General features: G+C 33.2%; 1 protein-coding gene across 1 annotated transcript in view; it reads right to left on the minus strand.

Annotated features, from left to right (window-relative positions):
- Positions 1-2363: 2363 nt before the first annotated feature.
- The window catches only part of USP38 (ubiquitin specific peptidase 38), a 35813-nt gene continuing 18801 nt past the window's right edge, over positions 2364-19375 (minus strand). The window contains exons 7-10 of the mRNA XM_004775076.3: positions 17104-17197; positions 14295-14401; positions 11549-12911; positions 2364-6022 (exon numbers count right to left, since the gene is read on the minus strand). Coding sequence (XP_004775133.2) covers positions 5861-6022; positions 11549-12911; positions 14295-14401; positions 17104-17197 — 1726 coding nt within the window. The 3' untranslated portion in view covers positions 2364-5860. The remainder of the gene's footprint in view (positions 6023-11548; positions 12912-14294; positions 14402-17103; positions 17198-19375) is intronic.

The following is a 19375-nucleotide window of genomic DNA, read 5'->3' on the forward strand; positions in this document are numbered from 1 at the left end:
AAGCCGTTCCTCCATTCATGGATATTCTATAGAGTCAGTGGTGCCAAATCTGCTCCCAGTATTCTTCATTCATTTATGTAGATCCAAGTTTCCATCTGGTATCATTTTCCGTCAGCCCAAATAATTTTTTTTTAACGTATCAGGGAGTGCAAATCTTCAAGGAAAAATTCTTGCTTTTGTCTATAAATATCTATTTCATCTTCATTTTGAATGACTTTTTCACGGATGCAGTGATTATTCACAGGTTCACAATTTTTTTTTCTTTCTGCACTTTTTAGATCGAAGTCATTCCATTGTCTTTTAGCTTGCCTATTTTAAGACTGTTTTTCTTTGTTTTTATCGGGGGTCACCTTTTTATTTAAAAAAAATAAAGTGTTCTAATAAATATTTTTGGCTTTGTGGGCCATATGGGCTGTCACAACTACTCAACTCTGCCTTTGTAGTGTGAAAATAGCCACAGACAATAGGTAAACAAGTAGCTGTGGTGGTGTTCCTATAAAACTTTGTGAAAAACCTGGAGGCAGGGTAGATTTGGCTTGAGGGTCGTATATAGTTTGCTGACTTTTTGTGGGTAATGTGTTCTTTTTCTTTGGCTGCTTTAAAGAATTTCTTTGTCCTGGTTTTTAAGTAACTTGATTATGATGTCATCATGAGATTTCATGTTATTCTGCTAGGGTTGAACCTCTTCAACTTTCCACTCCTTTCTCCATTGTGTTCATGTTTTTCTTTACATTCTTTTAAACTCCTAGTTTGTCAATTCCCTTTCATAATTTCTGAATCTGTTTGTATTCTCTCCATCCCCCTACCCCGAATATCTATATATTTTTTCCTTTGAATGTCTGGTAAGTTTTTAAAAGATGCTAGAATTTTATCTTCTTAGTCTATGTGCTGCCGAAGCAAGCACTAGAATTTTATCTTCTTAAATGGTAGGCTTATTGTACACCTTTAAAAAGCGCTGGAGTTTGTACTACAATTAAATTACTCACAGATGAGTTTGATTGTTTTAAGGCCTGCTTTTAATCTTTATTGTGTGTACATAATCAGCCTTTACTTTAGGACTAATTTCATTCCACTACTAAGCCATGGCCTTTTCAAGCAGAAGCAGTAAGATGCAATCCAGGATAAAATGGGAGACTAATCAGCTTGGGAGTATAGTATGAGAACACTTGAGCATAGTAAAAGGTGAGCAGGAATTAGTGAACAGAATGCAGAGAGGGGAAAGTAGATTAAGGAGAATGGTATGCTCTACTGAGACTTGTATGTGCAAAAGCCTAGAGATGGCAAGAACACAATGTTTGAATAAGAACTATGGAAGATCTGGTAGGACTGAGGGAGGACAGAAGGGGAAAAATGGAAGAAATTAGGCAGGTAAGCAGAATTAAACTGGTCTAGCAAATGAGTTTGCTAAGAATCATGTTTTAACCATTTAGATAATTACCAACAGGTTTTAACAAAGCAGATCTCTATTTTTGGAATCATATGTAAGGGCACAAGAAGTGAAACATAGAAATTTTGTTTCAAAAATTTATTGCCAAGCCTTTATTAATATGTAATTTGCGTAGTTTTTAGTTCACATTTATTCTTGTTACTATCTTTCCACTAGAATACTGGCTCTGGAGTTCTTAAGACTTAGGTTAAAATTCAATTTTGATTTTAAGAAATCTCAATTTTTTATTTTTTAGCTGCATGATTTCGAGCAAGTTCCTTAATAAGAATTTACTTATTGATCTGTAATGGGGTTAGGGAAAGCAAAGTTATGAGCAAAAAATACATATAAATATCAACCAGTCTCCTGCACATGGTAGACAGTCAATATGCTAGTTCTCTTGGATAAAAGCCCTAGGAAAAAACTCCTTTTCTAGTCCAGAAGTTCTCAACCAATGCTGCACATCAAAATCACATGAGGAACTTCAAAAAATATTGATGCCCAGTCCCCACATAATTTAATTGGTCTGGGGTGAGGCCTGGGTATGCTATTATTTTTTATAAACTCTCTTAGTGATTTTAACATGAATGCAAAGTTGAATACTGCTGATCTAGCTAGGGAAGGCTTTTTCATCTCTCTGAAATCAAGGTGTATGTGTACGTGTTTATGTGTATGTGTGTGTGTGTCTAGCACACAAAGCAAAATGTGAAAACATGAGATCAAGAAAAAAACAACTGCAGGCCATAACTGACACTGATGAGCGCTGGCAACACACTTGGCTGACTTCTTAGATTCTATTTTTAATGCCAAATCCACACTGGTTATATAACATTGGGGCTAAAAGTTTTACATAACAAGTCCCTTTGAATCTGTAAAACTCAGGTTGTTGATTTTATAAAAATCTTTATTTCGTTTCTTTAAAAATTAGTTCTATTGCGATTTCTTTTTATAAAGGGAAGCTGCAGTTTCTTTACAAGATTTTTTTTTTAAGCCCTCTTTATTTTAAATCCTCCATTCATTCTGAGATTCACTCACTCCTATGAAGAACTCTTTTAGAAAATTAACTTAGTAATATCAAAAAAGGCTAATACTATAATGGTACGTAATAGTTTGGTAAGTGCTTAAGATTGTATATATGGAGCAACATATATTTTAGATTTATTTTTTAAGCTTGAGATAATTTTTAATTTAAATTTGCTAGCTGTTGCACTTTAAGCTCTCAGATTACGTTATCCAAGGTTTAGCCTTACTCCCTCAGATGACCACATTACTGAGTTGTTAATAAAAGTCAGTTAACGCTTCTCTGTATGCTTTTATAAAATGTGAATGATTTATCCTTCTTTACTTCACAATAGTTTTAGAAATCTAAACTCATTAGAAAAAAGCCAAGGATGAAAGGATTTAGAAAGCATAGCATTCATACAAGAGAAGATACTATACATAAAGGTATGGTATTTTCTCTGAACAGTCACTTAAAAATCTCTCCTTGTATAGTGTATATTATGTGAAGTGCACAATCACAAGAAAAAGATATACTGAGAATTAAGAACTGGAACAAAGTATACAACATTAAAATGGCAATTTCCATTAACATCTGTGTACTGCACAGACTATGACAATTTTGTTTTTCTTCAACTGTGGTGCACACATAAGCAGCATTCAACCCCTTCTTCTAAGAAGGTAGCAGAAGTTTTTTAAAGGGGTAGTATATGAAAAGACAACTGTTTTTGTAAATAACATGACCATAAAAGGAATAGAACTAACTGAGAAGAAATACTACAGATTTCAGCTTAAAACTTTAGTTTTGGAATATTTTTTGTTCTTTCTAGATTTCAGCTAATACTAGGCTTTTTTGAACCTGTTATAAAGATCCCCACTACCTCTACACATTATGAGGAATCTTTATTTTTACATCCAAAGGATTCTTCTGGAGTCTTAAGGTATGGAGACCAAAGTTAGGGATCTCAAGCCCAATGCTGCTCTATCTCTGATTATTCAGCGGGAAGAGAGGTGGTGGGAAGAAGCTTGAACAAAGAATGAATTAGATTCCATTCTCCAACTTGAGCTATGTAAATTGTCATGAGGCAGAGCTGCATAGGCACCTGCTTAGTGAATGGATTACAAGGGCTTGCATGACTGACCACATTACACACATTTTCTTCTTTGCCTATCTCTCTGAAGAAAAAAATCTATTTTTTTCAATGTGTCAATAAAGATCTTTGAAAGGAACAGACTTAGATTTCCGGTTTTTCATTTTTGTTGGCGGTGTGGTGTAATGTGCTCTTTTAAGCAGCACTGAGCAGCTTCATTTGAACTGATTACCTTGGCATGAACTAAAACAGCAATAATATTCTGGCCGAGTCAGACCTTATAAAATTTGCAAGAGGCAGAGGAAAGCACAAGGGTTAGGAATGTAAGAAATGGAGCCTCTGGTTATTCTGGTTTCAAGTTTCAAGTTCATTTACATAGATATAAATACTTTAAATTCAGCAAATGATTAATGTTATTACAGTTTTAATCTGAGAAGGAAATCCTTAATTTCAAGTTTTTGCTACTGGTATGAAATTATCATCTGAATAGTCCTAGTATTATTTCATCTTTTTATCATTTTGAAAACTCAGTATGTATCACCTTGACAGACAAAATCCTTGAATGATTTGGTATTCATAGATAAAACCACGTGTAGGTCGGTCTTTAAGAAAGTTCCCAGGGGCAGCTGAGCCCAATATGAATGTACCAAGAATTAAATAACTTCACCAATTTCAGTAAATGCTAACACTAATAAAATCTGATAATAAATCATTAATTAGCCAGTGGGTAACTGAACACATAGAGTATCTCCAGAATACACTATTAAGACAAGAGGAAGCGCACAGGAAAAGACAGCATGATAAAAATTTGTGTTTCATTCATTTATAGAAAAGACAAATCTCAATCAATTCTGCAAAGAATTTCCAGTTCTAATCCAATCAGTTTTCCTAATTTTCCTGGTGACTGGAAACAAGTTAGGAGTGGGATACAGTGGAATGAAGATGAGGAATTCTGTTTTTAACAGAATTAAAAGGTTAGGAAAAAGATAAACTCCAAATCACCAAAGAACACCCTTTCCTTTAAGTGTTTTCAAAATAAATATGAGATAGATTTTAGAACAATGTACAACCATGGATAAGTTAAAAGTTTTAGGGAAAGGGAAAACTGGGATAACTATAGAATACATATAATCAAGACCCAGGAGAACTGACTTGTTTTTCACTCTCTGGTAAAAGAAAATGCAGGATGGTAGGGTCTTACATTTCAACATTTTATATGAAACTATGAAATAGAAACAACTGTGCAAAGCACAAGATTCAAATGAAAGAAAAATCCCAAATGTCCAACTCTAAGAATATGCAATTGATGTTTAATAATCAGAGGATTAAGTAACAAAATCAAAAGATTTTTTACTTGCCTAGATTCATTCCCTCTGAATTCTTCTATGATTTAAAAATAATCTATCATACTTATTGATTTAGAACCGTCAGATTTTACTTCAGGAATATCTAATATCTTTCAAAAAGTTATAATTTTAATGTTAGCACAAAAAATTACTTTCTAACATTTCATTTTTAAAAACTTTTCCGCAGCCAAAGATTCCTATTTTTTAATTACAGTACTGCAAGGCACATACAGAACTCACCTTCTTCAAAACACACAGAAGATATACTCCCTGAAATAGAATTTAAAAATCCTTAAACAATTAGAAATACTACAAAGTTAGCAATTTTTAGGTAAAAATGTTGTTCCTACAGGATCATGCACCTTTCTTAAAATCAGTTCAGCATATATGTATAAATAATCCTTTTTTAAAACATTTATACTTGAATTGCAGATACAGTGATGCTGAAGACAGCACTAAACAAAAACCTTTAAAGTTCTATAGCTTGATAAATTTTATGTTATTGCCTTCATTAGAGACTGTATTATCTTTAGCATTTTAAAAGATTTGAATTTAATAATGGGGTACTATGCATGAAATAAAGGATTTTTTCTTTCTTTTTAAACAATATTTTCATTATTTGTAGCATCAATTCTTTTATAAAAGATGCTAAATGAATCTTTTTTTTTTGTTAAGTACAACTGAGAATGAGACCATTTAAATGCCTTTGCTAAATTTAATGCAGCTTAATTAGGGACCGGGTACATATTTTCCTCTGAAAATTTTTGGTCAAGCATGTCTAACCATGAAAGCAAAATGGAATTTTAAGAGGTAGATTTTTTTTCCCATGATGCACTTGTTAATAAAGGTATTGTCAAGAAAAAATCAAAACAAGCACTGAGTGTGTTTTCTTAAAGTATAAGGGTCTAATGAAAAGAAAAATAAAAGATAGGTATGATATTTGTTAACAGTCATAGTATTAGATTTTTGTGACCAGTGCATTTTGGATTCTCTCAGGATCAAAATACGAGTCTGCCAACTGTATTAAATCCTCCTCCACCCCCTCCACCAGTTGGTCCACAGCTTCCTGGTGGGTCATTGTCATCAAATCCATTGGGCCGAAATGAACAGGAGGCAGATGCAGCTTGTAGGGCCCGGGCTCGAGCATTCAACTCTTGTTCCTAAAATTAAAAAGAATTTTTATAACGTTAAGATCTTAAATACAATGGATGTATAAATATTTTAAAACTGACTTAATTCTTAATAAGCATCCATCAATCTCAGTAATTTAAAAAGTATTGACTATACTAATCCTTACCAAATATTACTAAATAAAGTACATAATCACAGATGGAACAAGTAAGACAGAGAACAAAATCCTGGTGTAACTCTACAGAATGACAAACCCTATGGCTTGTTCTGTTTCAATACTTCAGTCTGCAGAAGAGAAAACTGAAGCCCCACATCCTAAAATTCCTCTACAGGAATTCTATAGTTCTTGTAAATACTCACCAATACACATAAAAATAGATTTCCTTGCTAATATACAGAATGTAGATATTTAAAAGTTACAACAATGGATTATCTACTCTTTATCAAGTGGGGCTATTTTGTATGTGGGTGATACAGTAAAAGGTATAAATAATGAAAGAAGGCTGAATGTTAGCTACCCTTTCCTTAGAATATTTCTCAGTAAATAAAGGTAGAATTTCAATAACATTGCTAAGGAAAATGGAACCTTACAGTATTACTTATAACATTTTCTCTACCAGATTATCAGAACTTTTATGAGGAACCAGTTGTACTGGTCTATGTGCCAGACACATATTAGGTGTTCAATAAATACTAATGATCTCAGATTAGAAAACTTTATTTATTTATAGAATTTATTTATAAATATTTTTAGGATTTACAAATATAAATATAGAATTTATATATTTATAATTTATATTTATAAATTATATATATGCTATAATTATATATAATTATTTATTTATAATTTATATATGTTACATATTATATATATTATTTGTACTTATATGTATAATTTATATTTATGTGACCTTAGATAAGAAATTCTTGTAACAGAATGGCCTCATTAACCAGTCACAGGAAGGATTTAGAAAGGTTTTTAAAACTTAATTTGTAAGATAATTCTCAAAAACTTTTTAAATTACTGTACTGATTCCTTTGTATAATGTTTTTTTAAGACATAATCTATTATTTAGTCTGTAGAATTAAAGAAAAAATCAAAATAGAAACTAAAATTTTCAATATTACTGATAGAAAATAAAAGCTATAGGTATGTATATAAGAAACAGACACAAAAATAAGAAACAAAATCCTCATTGCGCTAGCTCTATAACCTGTTAAACTATCCAAACAAGCAATGAAAATGACTCTAAGATCTGGTTTCAGATATAGATCATGTTCCCTAATGAAATAAATAAAACTGAATATGCAAGGTAGAGTTCAAGAAGTTCTGCTCCCAAAAGATAGGCCAGATTTTGTTACAAAGTAATTCCCCCCCAGAAGCAGTGTTAAAGGACACACACAATACAAATTTAACCCCATTGCTTCTGTGATGCATGAGAGCTACATTGTATTTCAAAACAGCTTCCTAAGGAAGGAATATTCCTTTTTTGCTTTTTATATACTTATAAAAATATATGGCTGACAGAGAAAAATGTATGATATCCAGTTTTCAGAAGCTTAATGGACTGAAGCAGGGAAAACTGCTTCTCATTTTACTTCTTTTAGCACAGTGAGAGCACTGTGTAGAATGCTAAAAATTATGATTCTCAGAGTGTATATTTTATATTCCAATTTTATATCAAGTATTAAAATTAATTCTTAGTACAGTAATGGACTATAGGCCTGGAGTTATTGTTGCTTTGGGACAAATAACTTTCAGAATATTTAGATCTCTCATTTAAGTAAATATGTTAACATTAAACTAATCCATCTTTTATTTTTCTTCAAACTACACAGATATATTATATATATTCTTTTGTATGTATGATAAAGAAAAATATTAAGACACTAAACTACCACCTCCTTCAAAGAAACAAAGGAAAGAAACCAAAAATAAAGGACAGAAGGTCTGTCTGTAGTTGATGCGGGACACGTGGAGATAGGTGGTGATATCACTTCACAGTGTGGTGCTGGTGCTACTCACACAACATTTTTCTCGCTGGATCCTAACTAAAAGCATAATTTTTGGAGTGTAGACACTAAAATAATAGAGACATTCTTTATGCAAGTTGGATCTAAGGGAAAGAAATAAAAGAAGAATAAAACCTTCCCAAAATTTACTTTGAGATCCACCATCTGCACTGCTATGTGTCAGGCTATGATACACAGTTATGATACTGCTATCCTATGTGTCAGGTATGATATACAAAGCAGAAAATGGTTTGGTCACATAGGATTTTTTGCCTACTTTTCAAAATCACTAGTCTCATCAGCACCAGAAAGAGCAAGAGTTTTTCTCCAACACATGTCAATCTAGATGTGATTTTAGTAAAATTTAAAAATGGAATCCCCCCAAATTATACAAGATGAATTTCCAATGTAATTATGAAGAATTAAAAAAGAAAGTAGCTACCCTGATATGTACTATGGTGGTAAATTCATTTGGAGTATTACTCAAGAGCAAAGGAACTCAAAATATTCACTCTGCATTCTACTAAGACTTAGTTAAGTTTTTGCAGTTGTTTTATAAATAGGTATAAAGCTATACCTTAAAACCAAAGTTGTAAAGCATTATTACTATGAAATGAGCAGAAATTTTGAACTATGCCTCAAAAATATAAAAAAATGAAAATAAAAAAAATATATGCCCTGTATTCAAAAAAGTACAAGTCTCTTAATACTAACTTAAAATACCACAATGATTCAGTTAAATAGTATGAGAACCATCACAATTCAAATTTCATCATAAATCAATTACATTATTGAATTTAAAAGTAAATAATACAAAGTATAAATGTATTTAAATTTTTAAGAGTTGAGTTTTTATTATCATAATTCGCTTTAAAAAGGTAGTTTGATAATATGTTTTAGGAGCCTGTCTTAATGCAGGTTCATAAACATCTTAATGTAAACAGACACATAGACCAGAAGAACAGAGAGCCCAGATACGGACCCACAACTCTATGGTCAACTAATCTTTGACAAAGCAGGAAAAAATATCCAGTGGAAAAAAGACAGTCTCTTCAATAAATGGTGCTGGGAAAATTGGACAGCTATGTATAGAAGAATGAAATTCAACCATTCTCTTATACCATATACAAAGATAAACTCGAAATGGATAAAAGACCTCAAAATGAGGCAGGAATCTATCAAAATCCTAGAGGAGAACACAGGCAGTAGCCTCTTTGACATTGGCCACAGCAACTTCTTTTAAGACATGTCTCCAAAGGCAAAGGAAACAAAAGCAAAAATGAACTTTTGGGATTTCAAGATCAAAAGCTTCTGCACAGCAAAGAAAGAGTCAACAAAACAAAGAGGCAACCCATGGAATAGAAGATATTCACAAATGACACTACATACAAAGGGCTGATATCCAAGATCTATAAAGAACTCCTCAAACTCAATACATACAAAACAGATAATATGTCAAAAAATGGGCAGAAGACATGAACGGACACTTCTCCAAAGAAGACATACAAATGGCTAACAGACACATGAAAAAATGTTCATCATCATTAGCCATCAGGGAGATTAAAATCAAAACCACATTGAGATATCACCTTACACCAGCTAGAATGGCCAAAATTAAAAGACAGGAAACAAGTGTTGGAGAGGATGTGGAGAAAGGGAAACCCTCTTACACTGTTGGTGGGAATGCAAATTGGTGCGGCCACTTTGGAAACCAGTGTGGAGATTCCTTAAGAAATGAAAAATAGAGCTACCCTATGACCTTGCAATTGCACTCCTGGGTATTTACCCCAAAGATACTGATGTAGTGAAAAGAAGGGCCATCTGTACCCCAATGTTCACAGCAGCAATGGCCAGAGTTGCCAAACTGGAAAGAACTAAGATGCACTTCAATGGATGAATGGATAAAGAAGATATGGCCCATATATACAATGGAGTATTATGCCTCCATCAGAAAGGATGAATACCCAACTTTTGTATCCCATGACGGGACTGGAGGAGATTATGCTGAATGAAGTAAGTCAAGCAGAGAGAGTCAATTATATGGTTTCACTTACTCATGGAGCATAAGGAATAACACGGAAGACATTGGGAGGAGAGAAGTGAGTTGGGGGAAATTGGAGGGGGAGACAAACCATGAGAGACTCTGGACTCTGAGAAACAAACTGAGGGTTTTGGAGGGGAGGGGGTTGGGGGTTGGGTAAACCTGGTGCTAGGTATTAAGGAGGGCACTTATTGCATGGAGCACTGGGTGTGGTGCATAAACAATGAATCTTGAACACTGAAAAATAAAATAAAATAAATCAGTTGAAAAAAAAATAAAGCAAAAAGGAAACAGAAAAATAAAAAAATAAAATTTGGCAATATCTTTTAAATTACATTAACTTGCCAATCTGAGACTTCAGATGGAATTTAGAAAAACTGCAGACACTGAAAAACTGAATTAACAAAGTACATAATGCTTTCCTTTATAGTGACAATGGGCCTTAAAACAATAATGAAAAGAATGGCTTATCACACCCAGATATTGTAAATACTATAATGGGGGAAATAGTTAAGACAGAGAAAATCATTTGGAGGTAGGCTATAATGAAATAGTTATGGTTACAAGAGCTTTTGGCAATCCAATCACAGAAAGAGAGTAGTAGGTTCCTCATCTTTTTAAAATCTATGTCTCTATCCTTGGATAAAGATACTATTTTACCCATCATTGAAATATAATCTGCATACTTCCACAAGTCAAGATTATACTAGGTCTTATTTTCTGTATCTTATATCACAGAAAATTTCTATTTCAACCTAACCCTCTTGCCCTTACTCCTCCTTTTAATCTCCAAGAATCATGACAATTAATATCAGTGCTTATGGAATATCTAGCAAGAAGGATATGATTGAATACATCCTGTTAACTTAATCATAAGTCTTCTGACTGAAAGTCAGAATTTTTGGTGGTGAATCAGGCTTAATAGTATTTCTATTTTTTTTTCTGTAAAGTATAAAATTTTTCTGTTACTCCAGGACATTGCCAAACTAATAATCTTTTCAGTGTGCTTTATCTTATCCACCTGAATGTTAGTAAGTGCCCTTAGAATACCTGTCAAACAGTGTAGAATGAAATAAACACCAGATCCAGCAGCTGTTTCCTCTGGTAGGCGGGATTAAAGAGGAGAGGGAAGATACTTCCATTTTACTAAGCTTCCTGTATTTCTGTACGGAATGACTGTATAATGAGCACATCTTTTGTAATTAAAAACAAGTGAGGTCTTTTAAACTGCATCTAACTCCAACTTTTCATAGCTAATTCATAGCATTAGAAAGTAATGGCTTTCTATATATGTAGAAGTATATATAGAAATATATATAGTATATATATATACAGTATATAGGCTGATTTCTATATAAACCCAGACCCAAATTTCAGAACTGCCACTGTAAATTCCTTGAAAATGCAGAAGTTGGATTTCAAAATTAGGATACTCATTTAACCACTGTTAAACCAATTGTTTAAATATTTTCCACAGATTAAGTTTCTATATCCAACTTACCTGTAAATATAGTTTATTGTCTTTTGTTATAGCATCCATAAGTTCTTTCTGTAGAGGTGGGTCTCCATTTACCCAGAGTCCACTGGTTGAACTGTTACCACTTAAACCATTAGTGCTATTCTGTTTTTTATACAAAAGCACATAAGCTGTGTCCTTTGGAAACCTACTCGTAATTTTCTGGACTGACTGAAATGAAGTAAATGTCACTCTGCTGTCATTAAATAAAAACCATTCTTTTGACATTTCCTTATTCTCTAAATCCTGTTCAATAACTGCACTGGGACTATTTCTCTCTAGGAAATGACTTTGGGAGGATGCTAATGCCAGAGTCTCAGACTGATGGCACATCTGGTATGAGGACTCTGTACCTGTGATGTTTCTAGCATAAGAATAGTAATGCCCACTTTCAGAGGATATACCAGAGTGAACAACAACAGAACTTAATAGATATGGCACCAATCTGGAGCAGCAAGTTTCTTCAGTTCCAGAAGGCTTTAATTTTTTAGCTAGGTTCTCACTAACATCAGTGAAGTCAACATCTATAGACCAACTTTCTGACAATGAAGAGAAAGAAGTAGTTCTTTTAACTGGCAACTCCAAAACCAGTGGCAGTGACACGTTGTCTAAAATCTTTCTTCTCACATGATACTTTTGATCATATGAAAATCTCAGGAGAGTAAGAATAAGGTACTCAGGCTCCTCCGTGATTTGCATAGTTTTCTCAGCATTCTGCAAAGAGGCACAGTTTTCACAATAATACTGGTTATCGCCAGTAAGAATCTCTGGAGCCAAAAAATAATTTAGTAAGTCAGTTACTGAAGGTGTGCTTCCACCTCCTGGTTTCTGAGGTACATCTTTATTAACAAGAATTGTGCTAGATTCACTGGGGACACAAGTGTTTTCAGTACAGCAAAACTCATCAGAAGGACTGCCTAACATTCTTTCATTCATAGCTGAGTCACAAACAAAGGCAGCTGTTGCTGGATTATAAACTCCTGGTTCTTCTGAAGGACCAGGTACACTGGCTTGCATTAGGCCACCGTCTTGTGTACTGGCTGATGATGCTGGATCTTGAAAAGACAAGTTTTCGACAGAAGAGGAAGGACAAAAGGCCAGTGAAAGATCGGTAAAGGCTTCCACTTTTTGTGAGGTACTCCTGCAGTTCAAACAACATATATGAGTTCGTAGTTTTCCTCCAAACATTTTTTCTATTAAAGTCTTCTCACCATCACTTGTGCAAGGGCTCTCTGCTAGTACAGCTGCCTTACTGGCTACTTTCTGTAAAGAAGTTTCATTGCACCCCAGACTTTCAGATGGCTTGTGTGAGGACTGAACTTTCAAGATCTTTTCTTCTTCATGTAGCCTGCAGGAGAGTATATATCATTATATTGCTGCTTCACTTATGTTTCAATATCATTGCTATTTAAAAATATTGGTGGCTTAGGGGCGCCTGGGTAGCTCAGTGAGTTAAGCCTCTGCCTCAGCTCAGGTCATGGTCTCAGGGTCCTGGGATTGAGCCCAGCATCGGGCTCTTTGCTTGGTGTGGAGCCTGCTTCCCCACCTCCTCCCACCCCCCACCTGCCTCTCTACCTTCTTGTGATCTCTGTCAAATAAATAAATAAAATCTTTTAAAAAAAATTGGTGGCTTATATAAATAGCCAAATTATTTTTTAATCAAATATAATAACTTAAAAAATCAAGTTTTTCCTCTTTTAATCCAGAGGAATATTGAACAATTTAAGAATATAGATTAGAAGTTAGGGGCTATCACTACCTTATAGTCTCATTCTTTCTTCATACTGCTATTTTATAGCACTTATTACATGATAGTAAATGATATATGTCCACTAATTATCTTCTATGTCTTTGTCTGCCTGACATCTCATAGAAAGCCTGGTACAAAGAAACCGCTCAACATGTCCTTAGCAATCAGCTAATCAGCACATGTTAAGTTCAACTAACTTTACTAGTCATTTATGTAATAGAAGGAAGGCAATGATCTGGAGAAGAAGATAGAGGTTTTATTAACTAAGTGGTAAGGATACAACAAAATACACCAAACTCATCTAATTATATACTGATCTAAAGGAGCAACTATTAAATTTTTGGTCTCCAAATCCCTTTATACTCTTAAAAGGAACTGAGGAAAATTGAGGAACCCAACAGCTTCCATTCATGTCGTTATGCCCATCAATATTTACTGTATTCAAAAACTGAGAATAAAAGTAATAAAATAATACATTTGAAAATAATAAACCCATTATGTGTTAATATTCATTATGAAAAAGTTGTATTTTCTAAACCCACAAGATTTAGTGAGAAGAATGGCACTGTTTTACATTTTGCAAATATTTCAAGTATCTGGCTTAATAGAAGACAGCTGGATCCTCATAGCTGCTCTGCATTTAATCTATTGTGATATGTTGCTCTGGATGAAACATATGAAGAAAATCTGGCTCAATTACATATACACAGATATATAGTTAGAAAAGGGAAGACCCCTGAGAATGTTTTTGGAACCCGCAGGGGGTCTTTGTACCACACTCTAAGAACAGCTGGTCCAAAGTAAGAAAATCAAAAAAAGAAGCCAAATTAAAAACAAAAGAACACTTAAATATATACAGTAAATGCAAGGTATTTTAAAGATTAACATTTGAATTATGTTTTTAAAGGCAAAAACAATATGCCACAGAAATAATGTTATGAAAGAAAACAATTCAAATCATAACTTTCAAATACTTTTTACCTGTCTAGCAGAAACCTGAGGTATTCAGAACAGTCTTGTTGTGATCTGGGGGTAAACCATGGAGGTCTAGAAGCCTCAAAGAATACCCGAGGTGCATATGCTTCTCTCTTGATATCAGTAGAGAAAATACAAGGAAGTGATTCTCATACCATGAATCAAATAACTAAAATCTTAATATACAATGTTTAATAAAGATCAATTAAAATTATATTGCACTTAACACTACTACAAAGACCCAGAAATGGGGACAGATAAAATTAGAAATAAATTTAGGTAATCTTCAGTCATAACTTCTCATTCTGCAGATAAGAATTAATATCTAAAGAAACATGTGACTTGCCCAAGGTTTTACAGTTAAAATAGTACCAGAGGGAACCCAGGTCTCTCAAACACTTAATATAATGCTACTGGCATTATCTCTCTTACAGTCACATGCTTGCATCCAAATTTTTTGTAAAACCAAATCTGAAAAAGACATGCTAATGAATACATATTTTGGATAAAATAATAAGGGGAGTACCATATAGGGCCACACATATTTACTTTAGGTGAAAATTTCCTTGACTAGGTACACACTTCATAAATGCACAGAATGTAAGTATACTGTTTAGGGTCCTTGCTGATCTTTTTTGGTGTGGTGGAGGTTTAGTGAAGTGGATGCTCATTGACTTTGAAGCAATCTTGGCTCAAATCCTAGATTTTGCAACAACAAAAAGTAACTGAAAAGGCATCTGAAAAGATGTGATTTAAACCTGAAAACTTAGAATTCTGACATTTTGAATATTTGTGGAATGTAACAGAGTCCTCAGTTGAAAAAATTTTTTATCAAAATGGGGTGTTGATAGCATTCTGAAGGAAGGAACTTTAACATACTAGTTAAGCATGAGTTCTAGAGTCATTTGGTTCATATCATACCCCAATTTGCCACTTGTCTGCATGACGCTGAAAAGCAGGTAATATAAACCCAGTTTTTTCATCTGTAAAATGGGGATACTATCTTATTACTTCATAGATTGTTTCTGAGGATTGAGAAATAATACATGTAAACTACTTAGGATAGAAGCTAGGCAAATTTAAATGCTTAATAAATGTTAGCTTCCTCAGTTGTAAGAAAAAAAGGCTTTTCAATTATATAGTGAAATCTATCAATCCAAAAAAATCCTTGCTGGCTTGCTATCAGACAAGGTCTCAACTATGACAGAACTTTTATTAGGTTCTCTGGTGAATTCCTGTCTTCTTTTCCTTGGGAGCATGGAACCCTCCTATAGTTTTTTTTTCTAACAGCTCTGATTCAGAAAGGTAATATAGTATATATAATGTATTTATAGCTACCTATACACACATAGATATATATACATTTTATATAATATATGGTAAATACAGACTAGTGATAAAGCAAGTACAGAAATCAATTTACTAGGAAAATAATGTTTGGCAATTGGAGGGAAGAGATTTCATCTCCCTTGGTCCTGAGACGTTAAATTTAATTTGTGAACAGATTTTCTTCAGAAAGAGAATAAAATTATTTCTTTGAGTATACTACTACTTATAGGCCATCACTCATATGTTAATTTTTTCCATTTAAGAAGTTATACTAGGGCGCCTGGGTGGCTCAGTGGGTTAAGCCTCTGCCTTCGGCTCAGGTCATGATCTCAGGGTCCTGGGATCAAGTCCCGCATTGGGCTCTCTGCTTGGCAGGGAGCCTGCTTCCTCCTCTCTCTCTCTTTCTGCCTGCCTCTCTGCCTACTTATGATCTCGCTCTGTCAAATAAATAAATAAAATCTTAAAAAAAAAAAAAAGTTATACTTGAGCTATTTCACAGCTTATATATAGGAAACAGGCATTCTTATCAACTCAATCCCAGTAAAGCTATCTTCTCTTCTGATTCTCCCACCTACTCCTTTTACAGAAGTAAGACAGAGTAAAAGTAAGACAATCAGAGTAAAACCAGAAAAAAATAGTATACATTATTTATAAATGATATATATATTGTTCATATGTAGTACTCAAAACTTAAGAGTTCCTTGAGTGTAAGGATTGCCTTCCCCTTTGAATGCTTACCAGACTCCATATTGTCTCTCAATAAATGTCTTTATTTATTTAAGTAATTAATTAACATATAAAGTATTATTTGTTTCAGAGGTACAGGTCTGTGATTCATCAGTCTTAATAATTCACAGTGTTCATCACAGCACATATCCTCCCCCAATGTCCATCAATAAATGTCTTTCAAATGAATGTTTACTATATGTGACTTTCTTGCCAGTAGCATAAATTCATTTCCTTGGATTAATTTGTGGACATAAAAGATCATCTTAAATCTTAAGCCTTAGAACTTAATGGATAAAGTTGTTTACCCATTAGGCTCTAGAGCTTAAAATTTTGGTCATAATAAGAATGAGAAGGTACATACATTAGAAATAGGAGATAAAAGCCAATGTGCCACAAAATTATTTTATTAATTATTATGAAAAATCTATCAATTTAGTATTATAAACAATTAGAGATGCATTTAAAAAGATGCTTTCATGAAGATATTTATTTATTAGAGAAGTAATCGGAGTTTATCTATATTAGAAGAATGGGTCAGCATAATATTCATCTACAAGAATGGGAAACAGGAGGAAGAAATAAAAACTCAAAGCATATCCCGATTTTAGGCAGGATTTCTAGTACATCTAAGTGGATTTGTTATGCTGCGTCAAATACATATTATTTAAACAAGATTCATCAAGGTTGGTATAATGTGAAGTTTAAAGAATATTATCAATGAAGTTAACATATACATACTATACACACTTACACTCACCTGTGTATGAGCCAAAAAGGCAAAGAGATGCTGTAACTTTTTCATTAATGAATTGCACCCATTTAGATTTAAAGATAATACTTGTCTCCTGAAACTGACAGAGAATAAAACAGTGATTCTTGTATACATGTACATGTATATACACACACATTTTTTAAAAGCTAAAAGGAAATTAGTTCAAGAACTTATTACCTTCAAAGTAAAACATCACTCATCTGATGGCCCTTTACCTAGCAGAGTTACTACTTACAATGTCGTAAAGAAGGAAGGGAAGAATGACAATAAAACAGTTACTATGGGACCAGACAATGGCCTACGTGCTGTCATATATTATTACTATTTTCTGGATTAGCAAACAGAAATGGATTAAGCTATTAATTAGTAACTAAATAAGCAACTTTTAAATTCTTTCATACACCTGCATGAAATAAAATATATTGTCAACAAAACATACTATAACTTTAGAGTGCTTTATAGACTGGTACAAGTTCGGGATGGGAAAAGGATAAATTATTCAAACAAAAGAATAGGAACAATTTGATATCCATTTAGAAAAAAATGGAATTAAATAAAATTTTAAATTATTACAAATGTCACACAGGAGTAATGAGCTAGTGTAAAATAAGAAAACTATTGAAGTATTTAAAAGAAAAAAGATGGGGGAAATGTCGAGCAGGAAGCCTTCCTACGATTCAGACACTATAAATGAGAAATAGCAGATTTCACTGGGATGCCTGGGTGGCTTAGTGGGTTAAGCCTCTGCCTTCGGTTCAGGTCATATTCTCAGGGTCCTGAGATCAAATCCCGCATTGGGCTCTCTGATCAGCAGGGAGCCTGCTTCCCTCTCTCTCTCAGCCTGCCTCTCTGCCTACTTGTGATCTCTCTGTCAAATAAATAAAATATTCATTTGTAATAAAATTACAAATGAAACACTCTATAAATCTGAATCACACCGACTAGAAGGGAGCATGATAAAGGATTATCATCCAGAGTATATATAAATCAGTATGAAAAAGAAAAAGACCCAATAGAAAGGTGCACAAAAGAAAGAACGGGTTATTCAGAAAACAAACACAAATGAACAAAGCAAAATATAGACAGAAAACTCTGTAATGGTCAGTAATACTACAAATTAAAGCAAAAAGACACTTTTGCCCCAATTAGAAAAAAATCTCAAAGACTAACTATATCAAGTACCACTAAAGGAATGGGGTCACAGGTATAATTATATATTAATATGTAAGTTCAAATGCTACAGTCTTTCTGGAGAGCAACTGGCATACCTATTCAAAGCAAATCCTCTACATCTGCATATGGGCAGAGAGATGTTAATTATGAGCAAAACAATCTAATGTTCATCAACAGGAGTATGGTTACCTAAAATATAGTACATCTATTTATTCAGAATGACAGTTCTGTCATTACCCTATCATGGGGATACTGCCAACATGAATCATTAAAAAATAAAAGTTCTAGGAAAAAACCATATAAATAAGATTATAAATATTTTTTAAAAACAATGCATTTGTTCTTGTTCTAAATAAAATCTTGTTAACTGTAAAAAAAATTATCTGAAACAATGCACACAAAACTGTTAACCAATTACTTTTATGAATGGGGATGTCTGATAAAAAAATTTTTATACCTGATTTTTATTTTACATACTTCTAAATTTATCTTTTTAAACCACAAAGAATTCACATATTACCAAGAAATAAAATATGTTATATGCCTATTTTTAGATAGTATAATTGGCTTATTCAATAAGATGGCTTTATGAATTGCTGTTGCCAGTTACACTTGCTTTGGGTTTCTGCTTTCACCATCATCTGGCTGGACTAGATGACATCTGGTGGTGAGATACAGATTTGAATTTAGTTTTATGCTTGTGTCTGAGTGTACACATTAAAAAAAAATTTAATAATCTCAAATACAAACAAATAAAAAAAATAAAACACTGAGCCAAACAAAAAATCACTAGTGTTATAGCAGATTCTGGGGCCAGAAAATAAACTAAACCTAAGAATTCATCTTTTAGTTTATGATTCCTCTAGGGAAGCATAAAAACTTACAAAGGCATGGAACTCAATTTGTAAAGACCATTGGTCAAGTTCCATAAACACTCTACTGGCAATGAAGAGAAATATCCAACCATATTTTTGTCTTTAGGAAAGGTTTATCATTATTTTGTACTTTTACACACAGCACTCAAGTAGCTAACAGCCTCTGATTTCGTATTTGCTTGGCTACAAAAAAAGAAAATTAATTTGAA

The sequence above is a fragment of the Mustela putorius genome, unplaced genomic scaffold (assembly GCF_011764305.1).
Source record: "Mustela putorius furo isolate JIRA1106 unplaced genomic scaffold, ASM1176430v1.1 tig00000242_pilon_pilon_pilon, whole genome shotgun sequence".
Classification (NCBI taxonomy): Eukaryota; Metazoa; Chordata; class Mammalia; order Carnivora; family Mustelidae; genus Mustela; species Mustela putorius.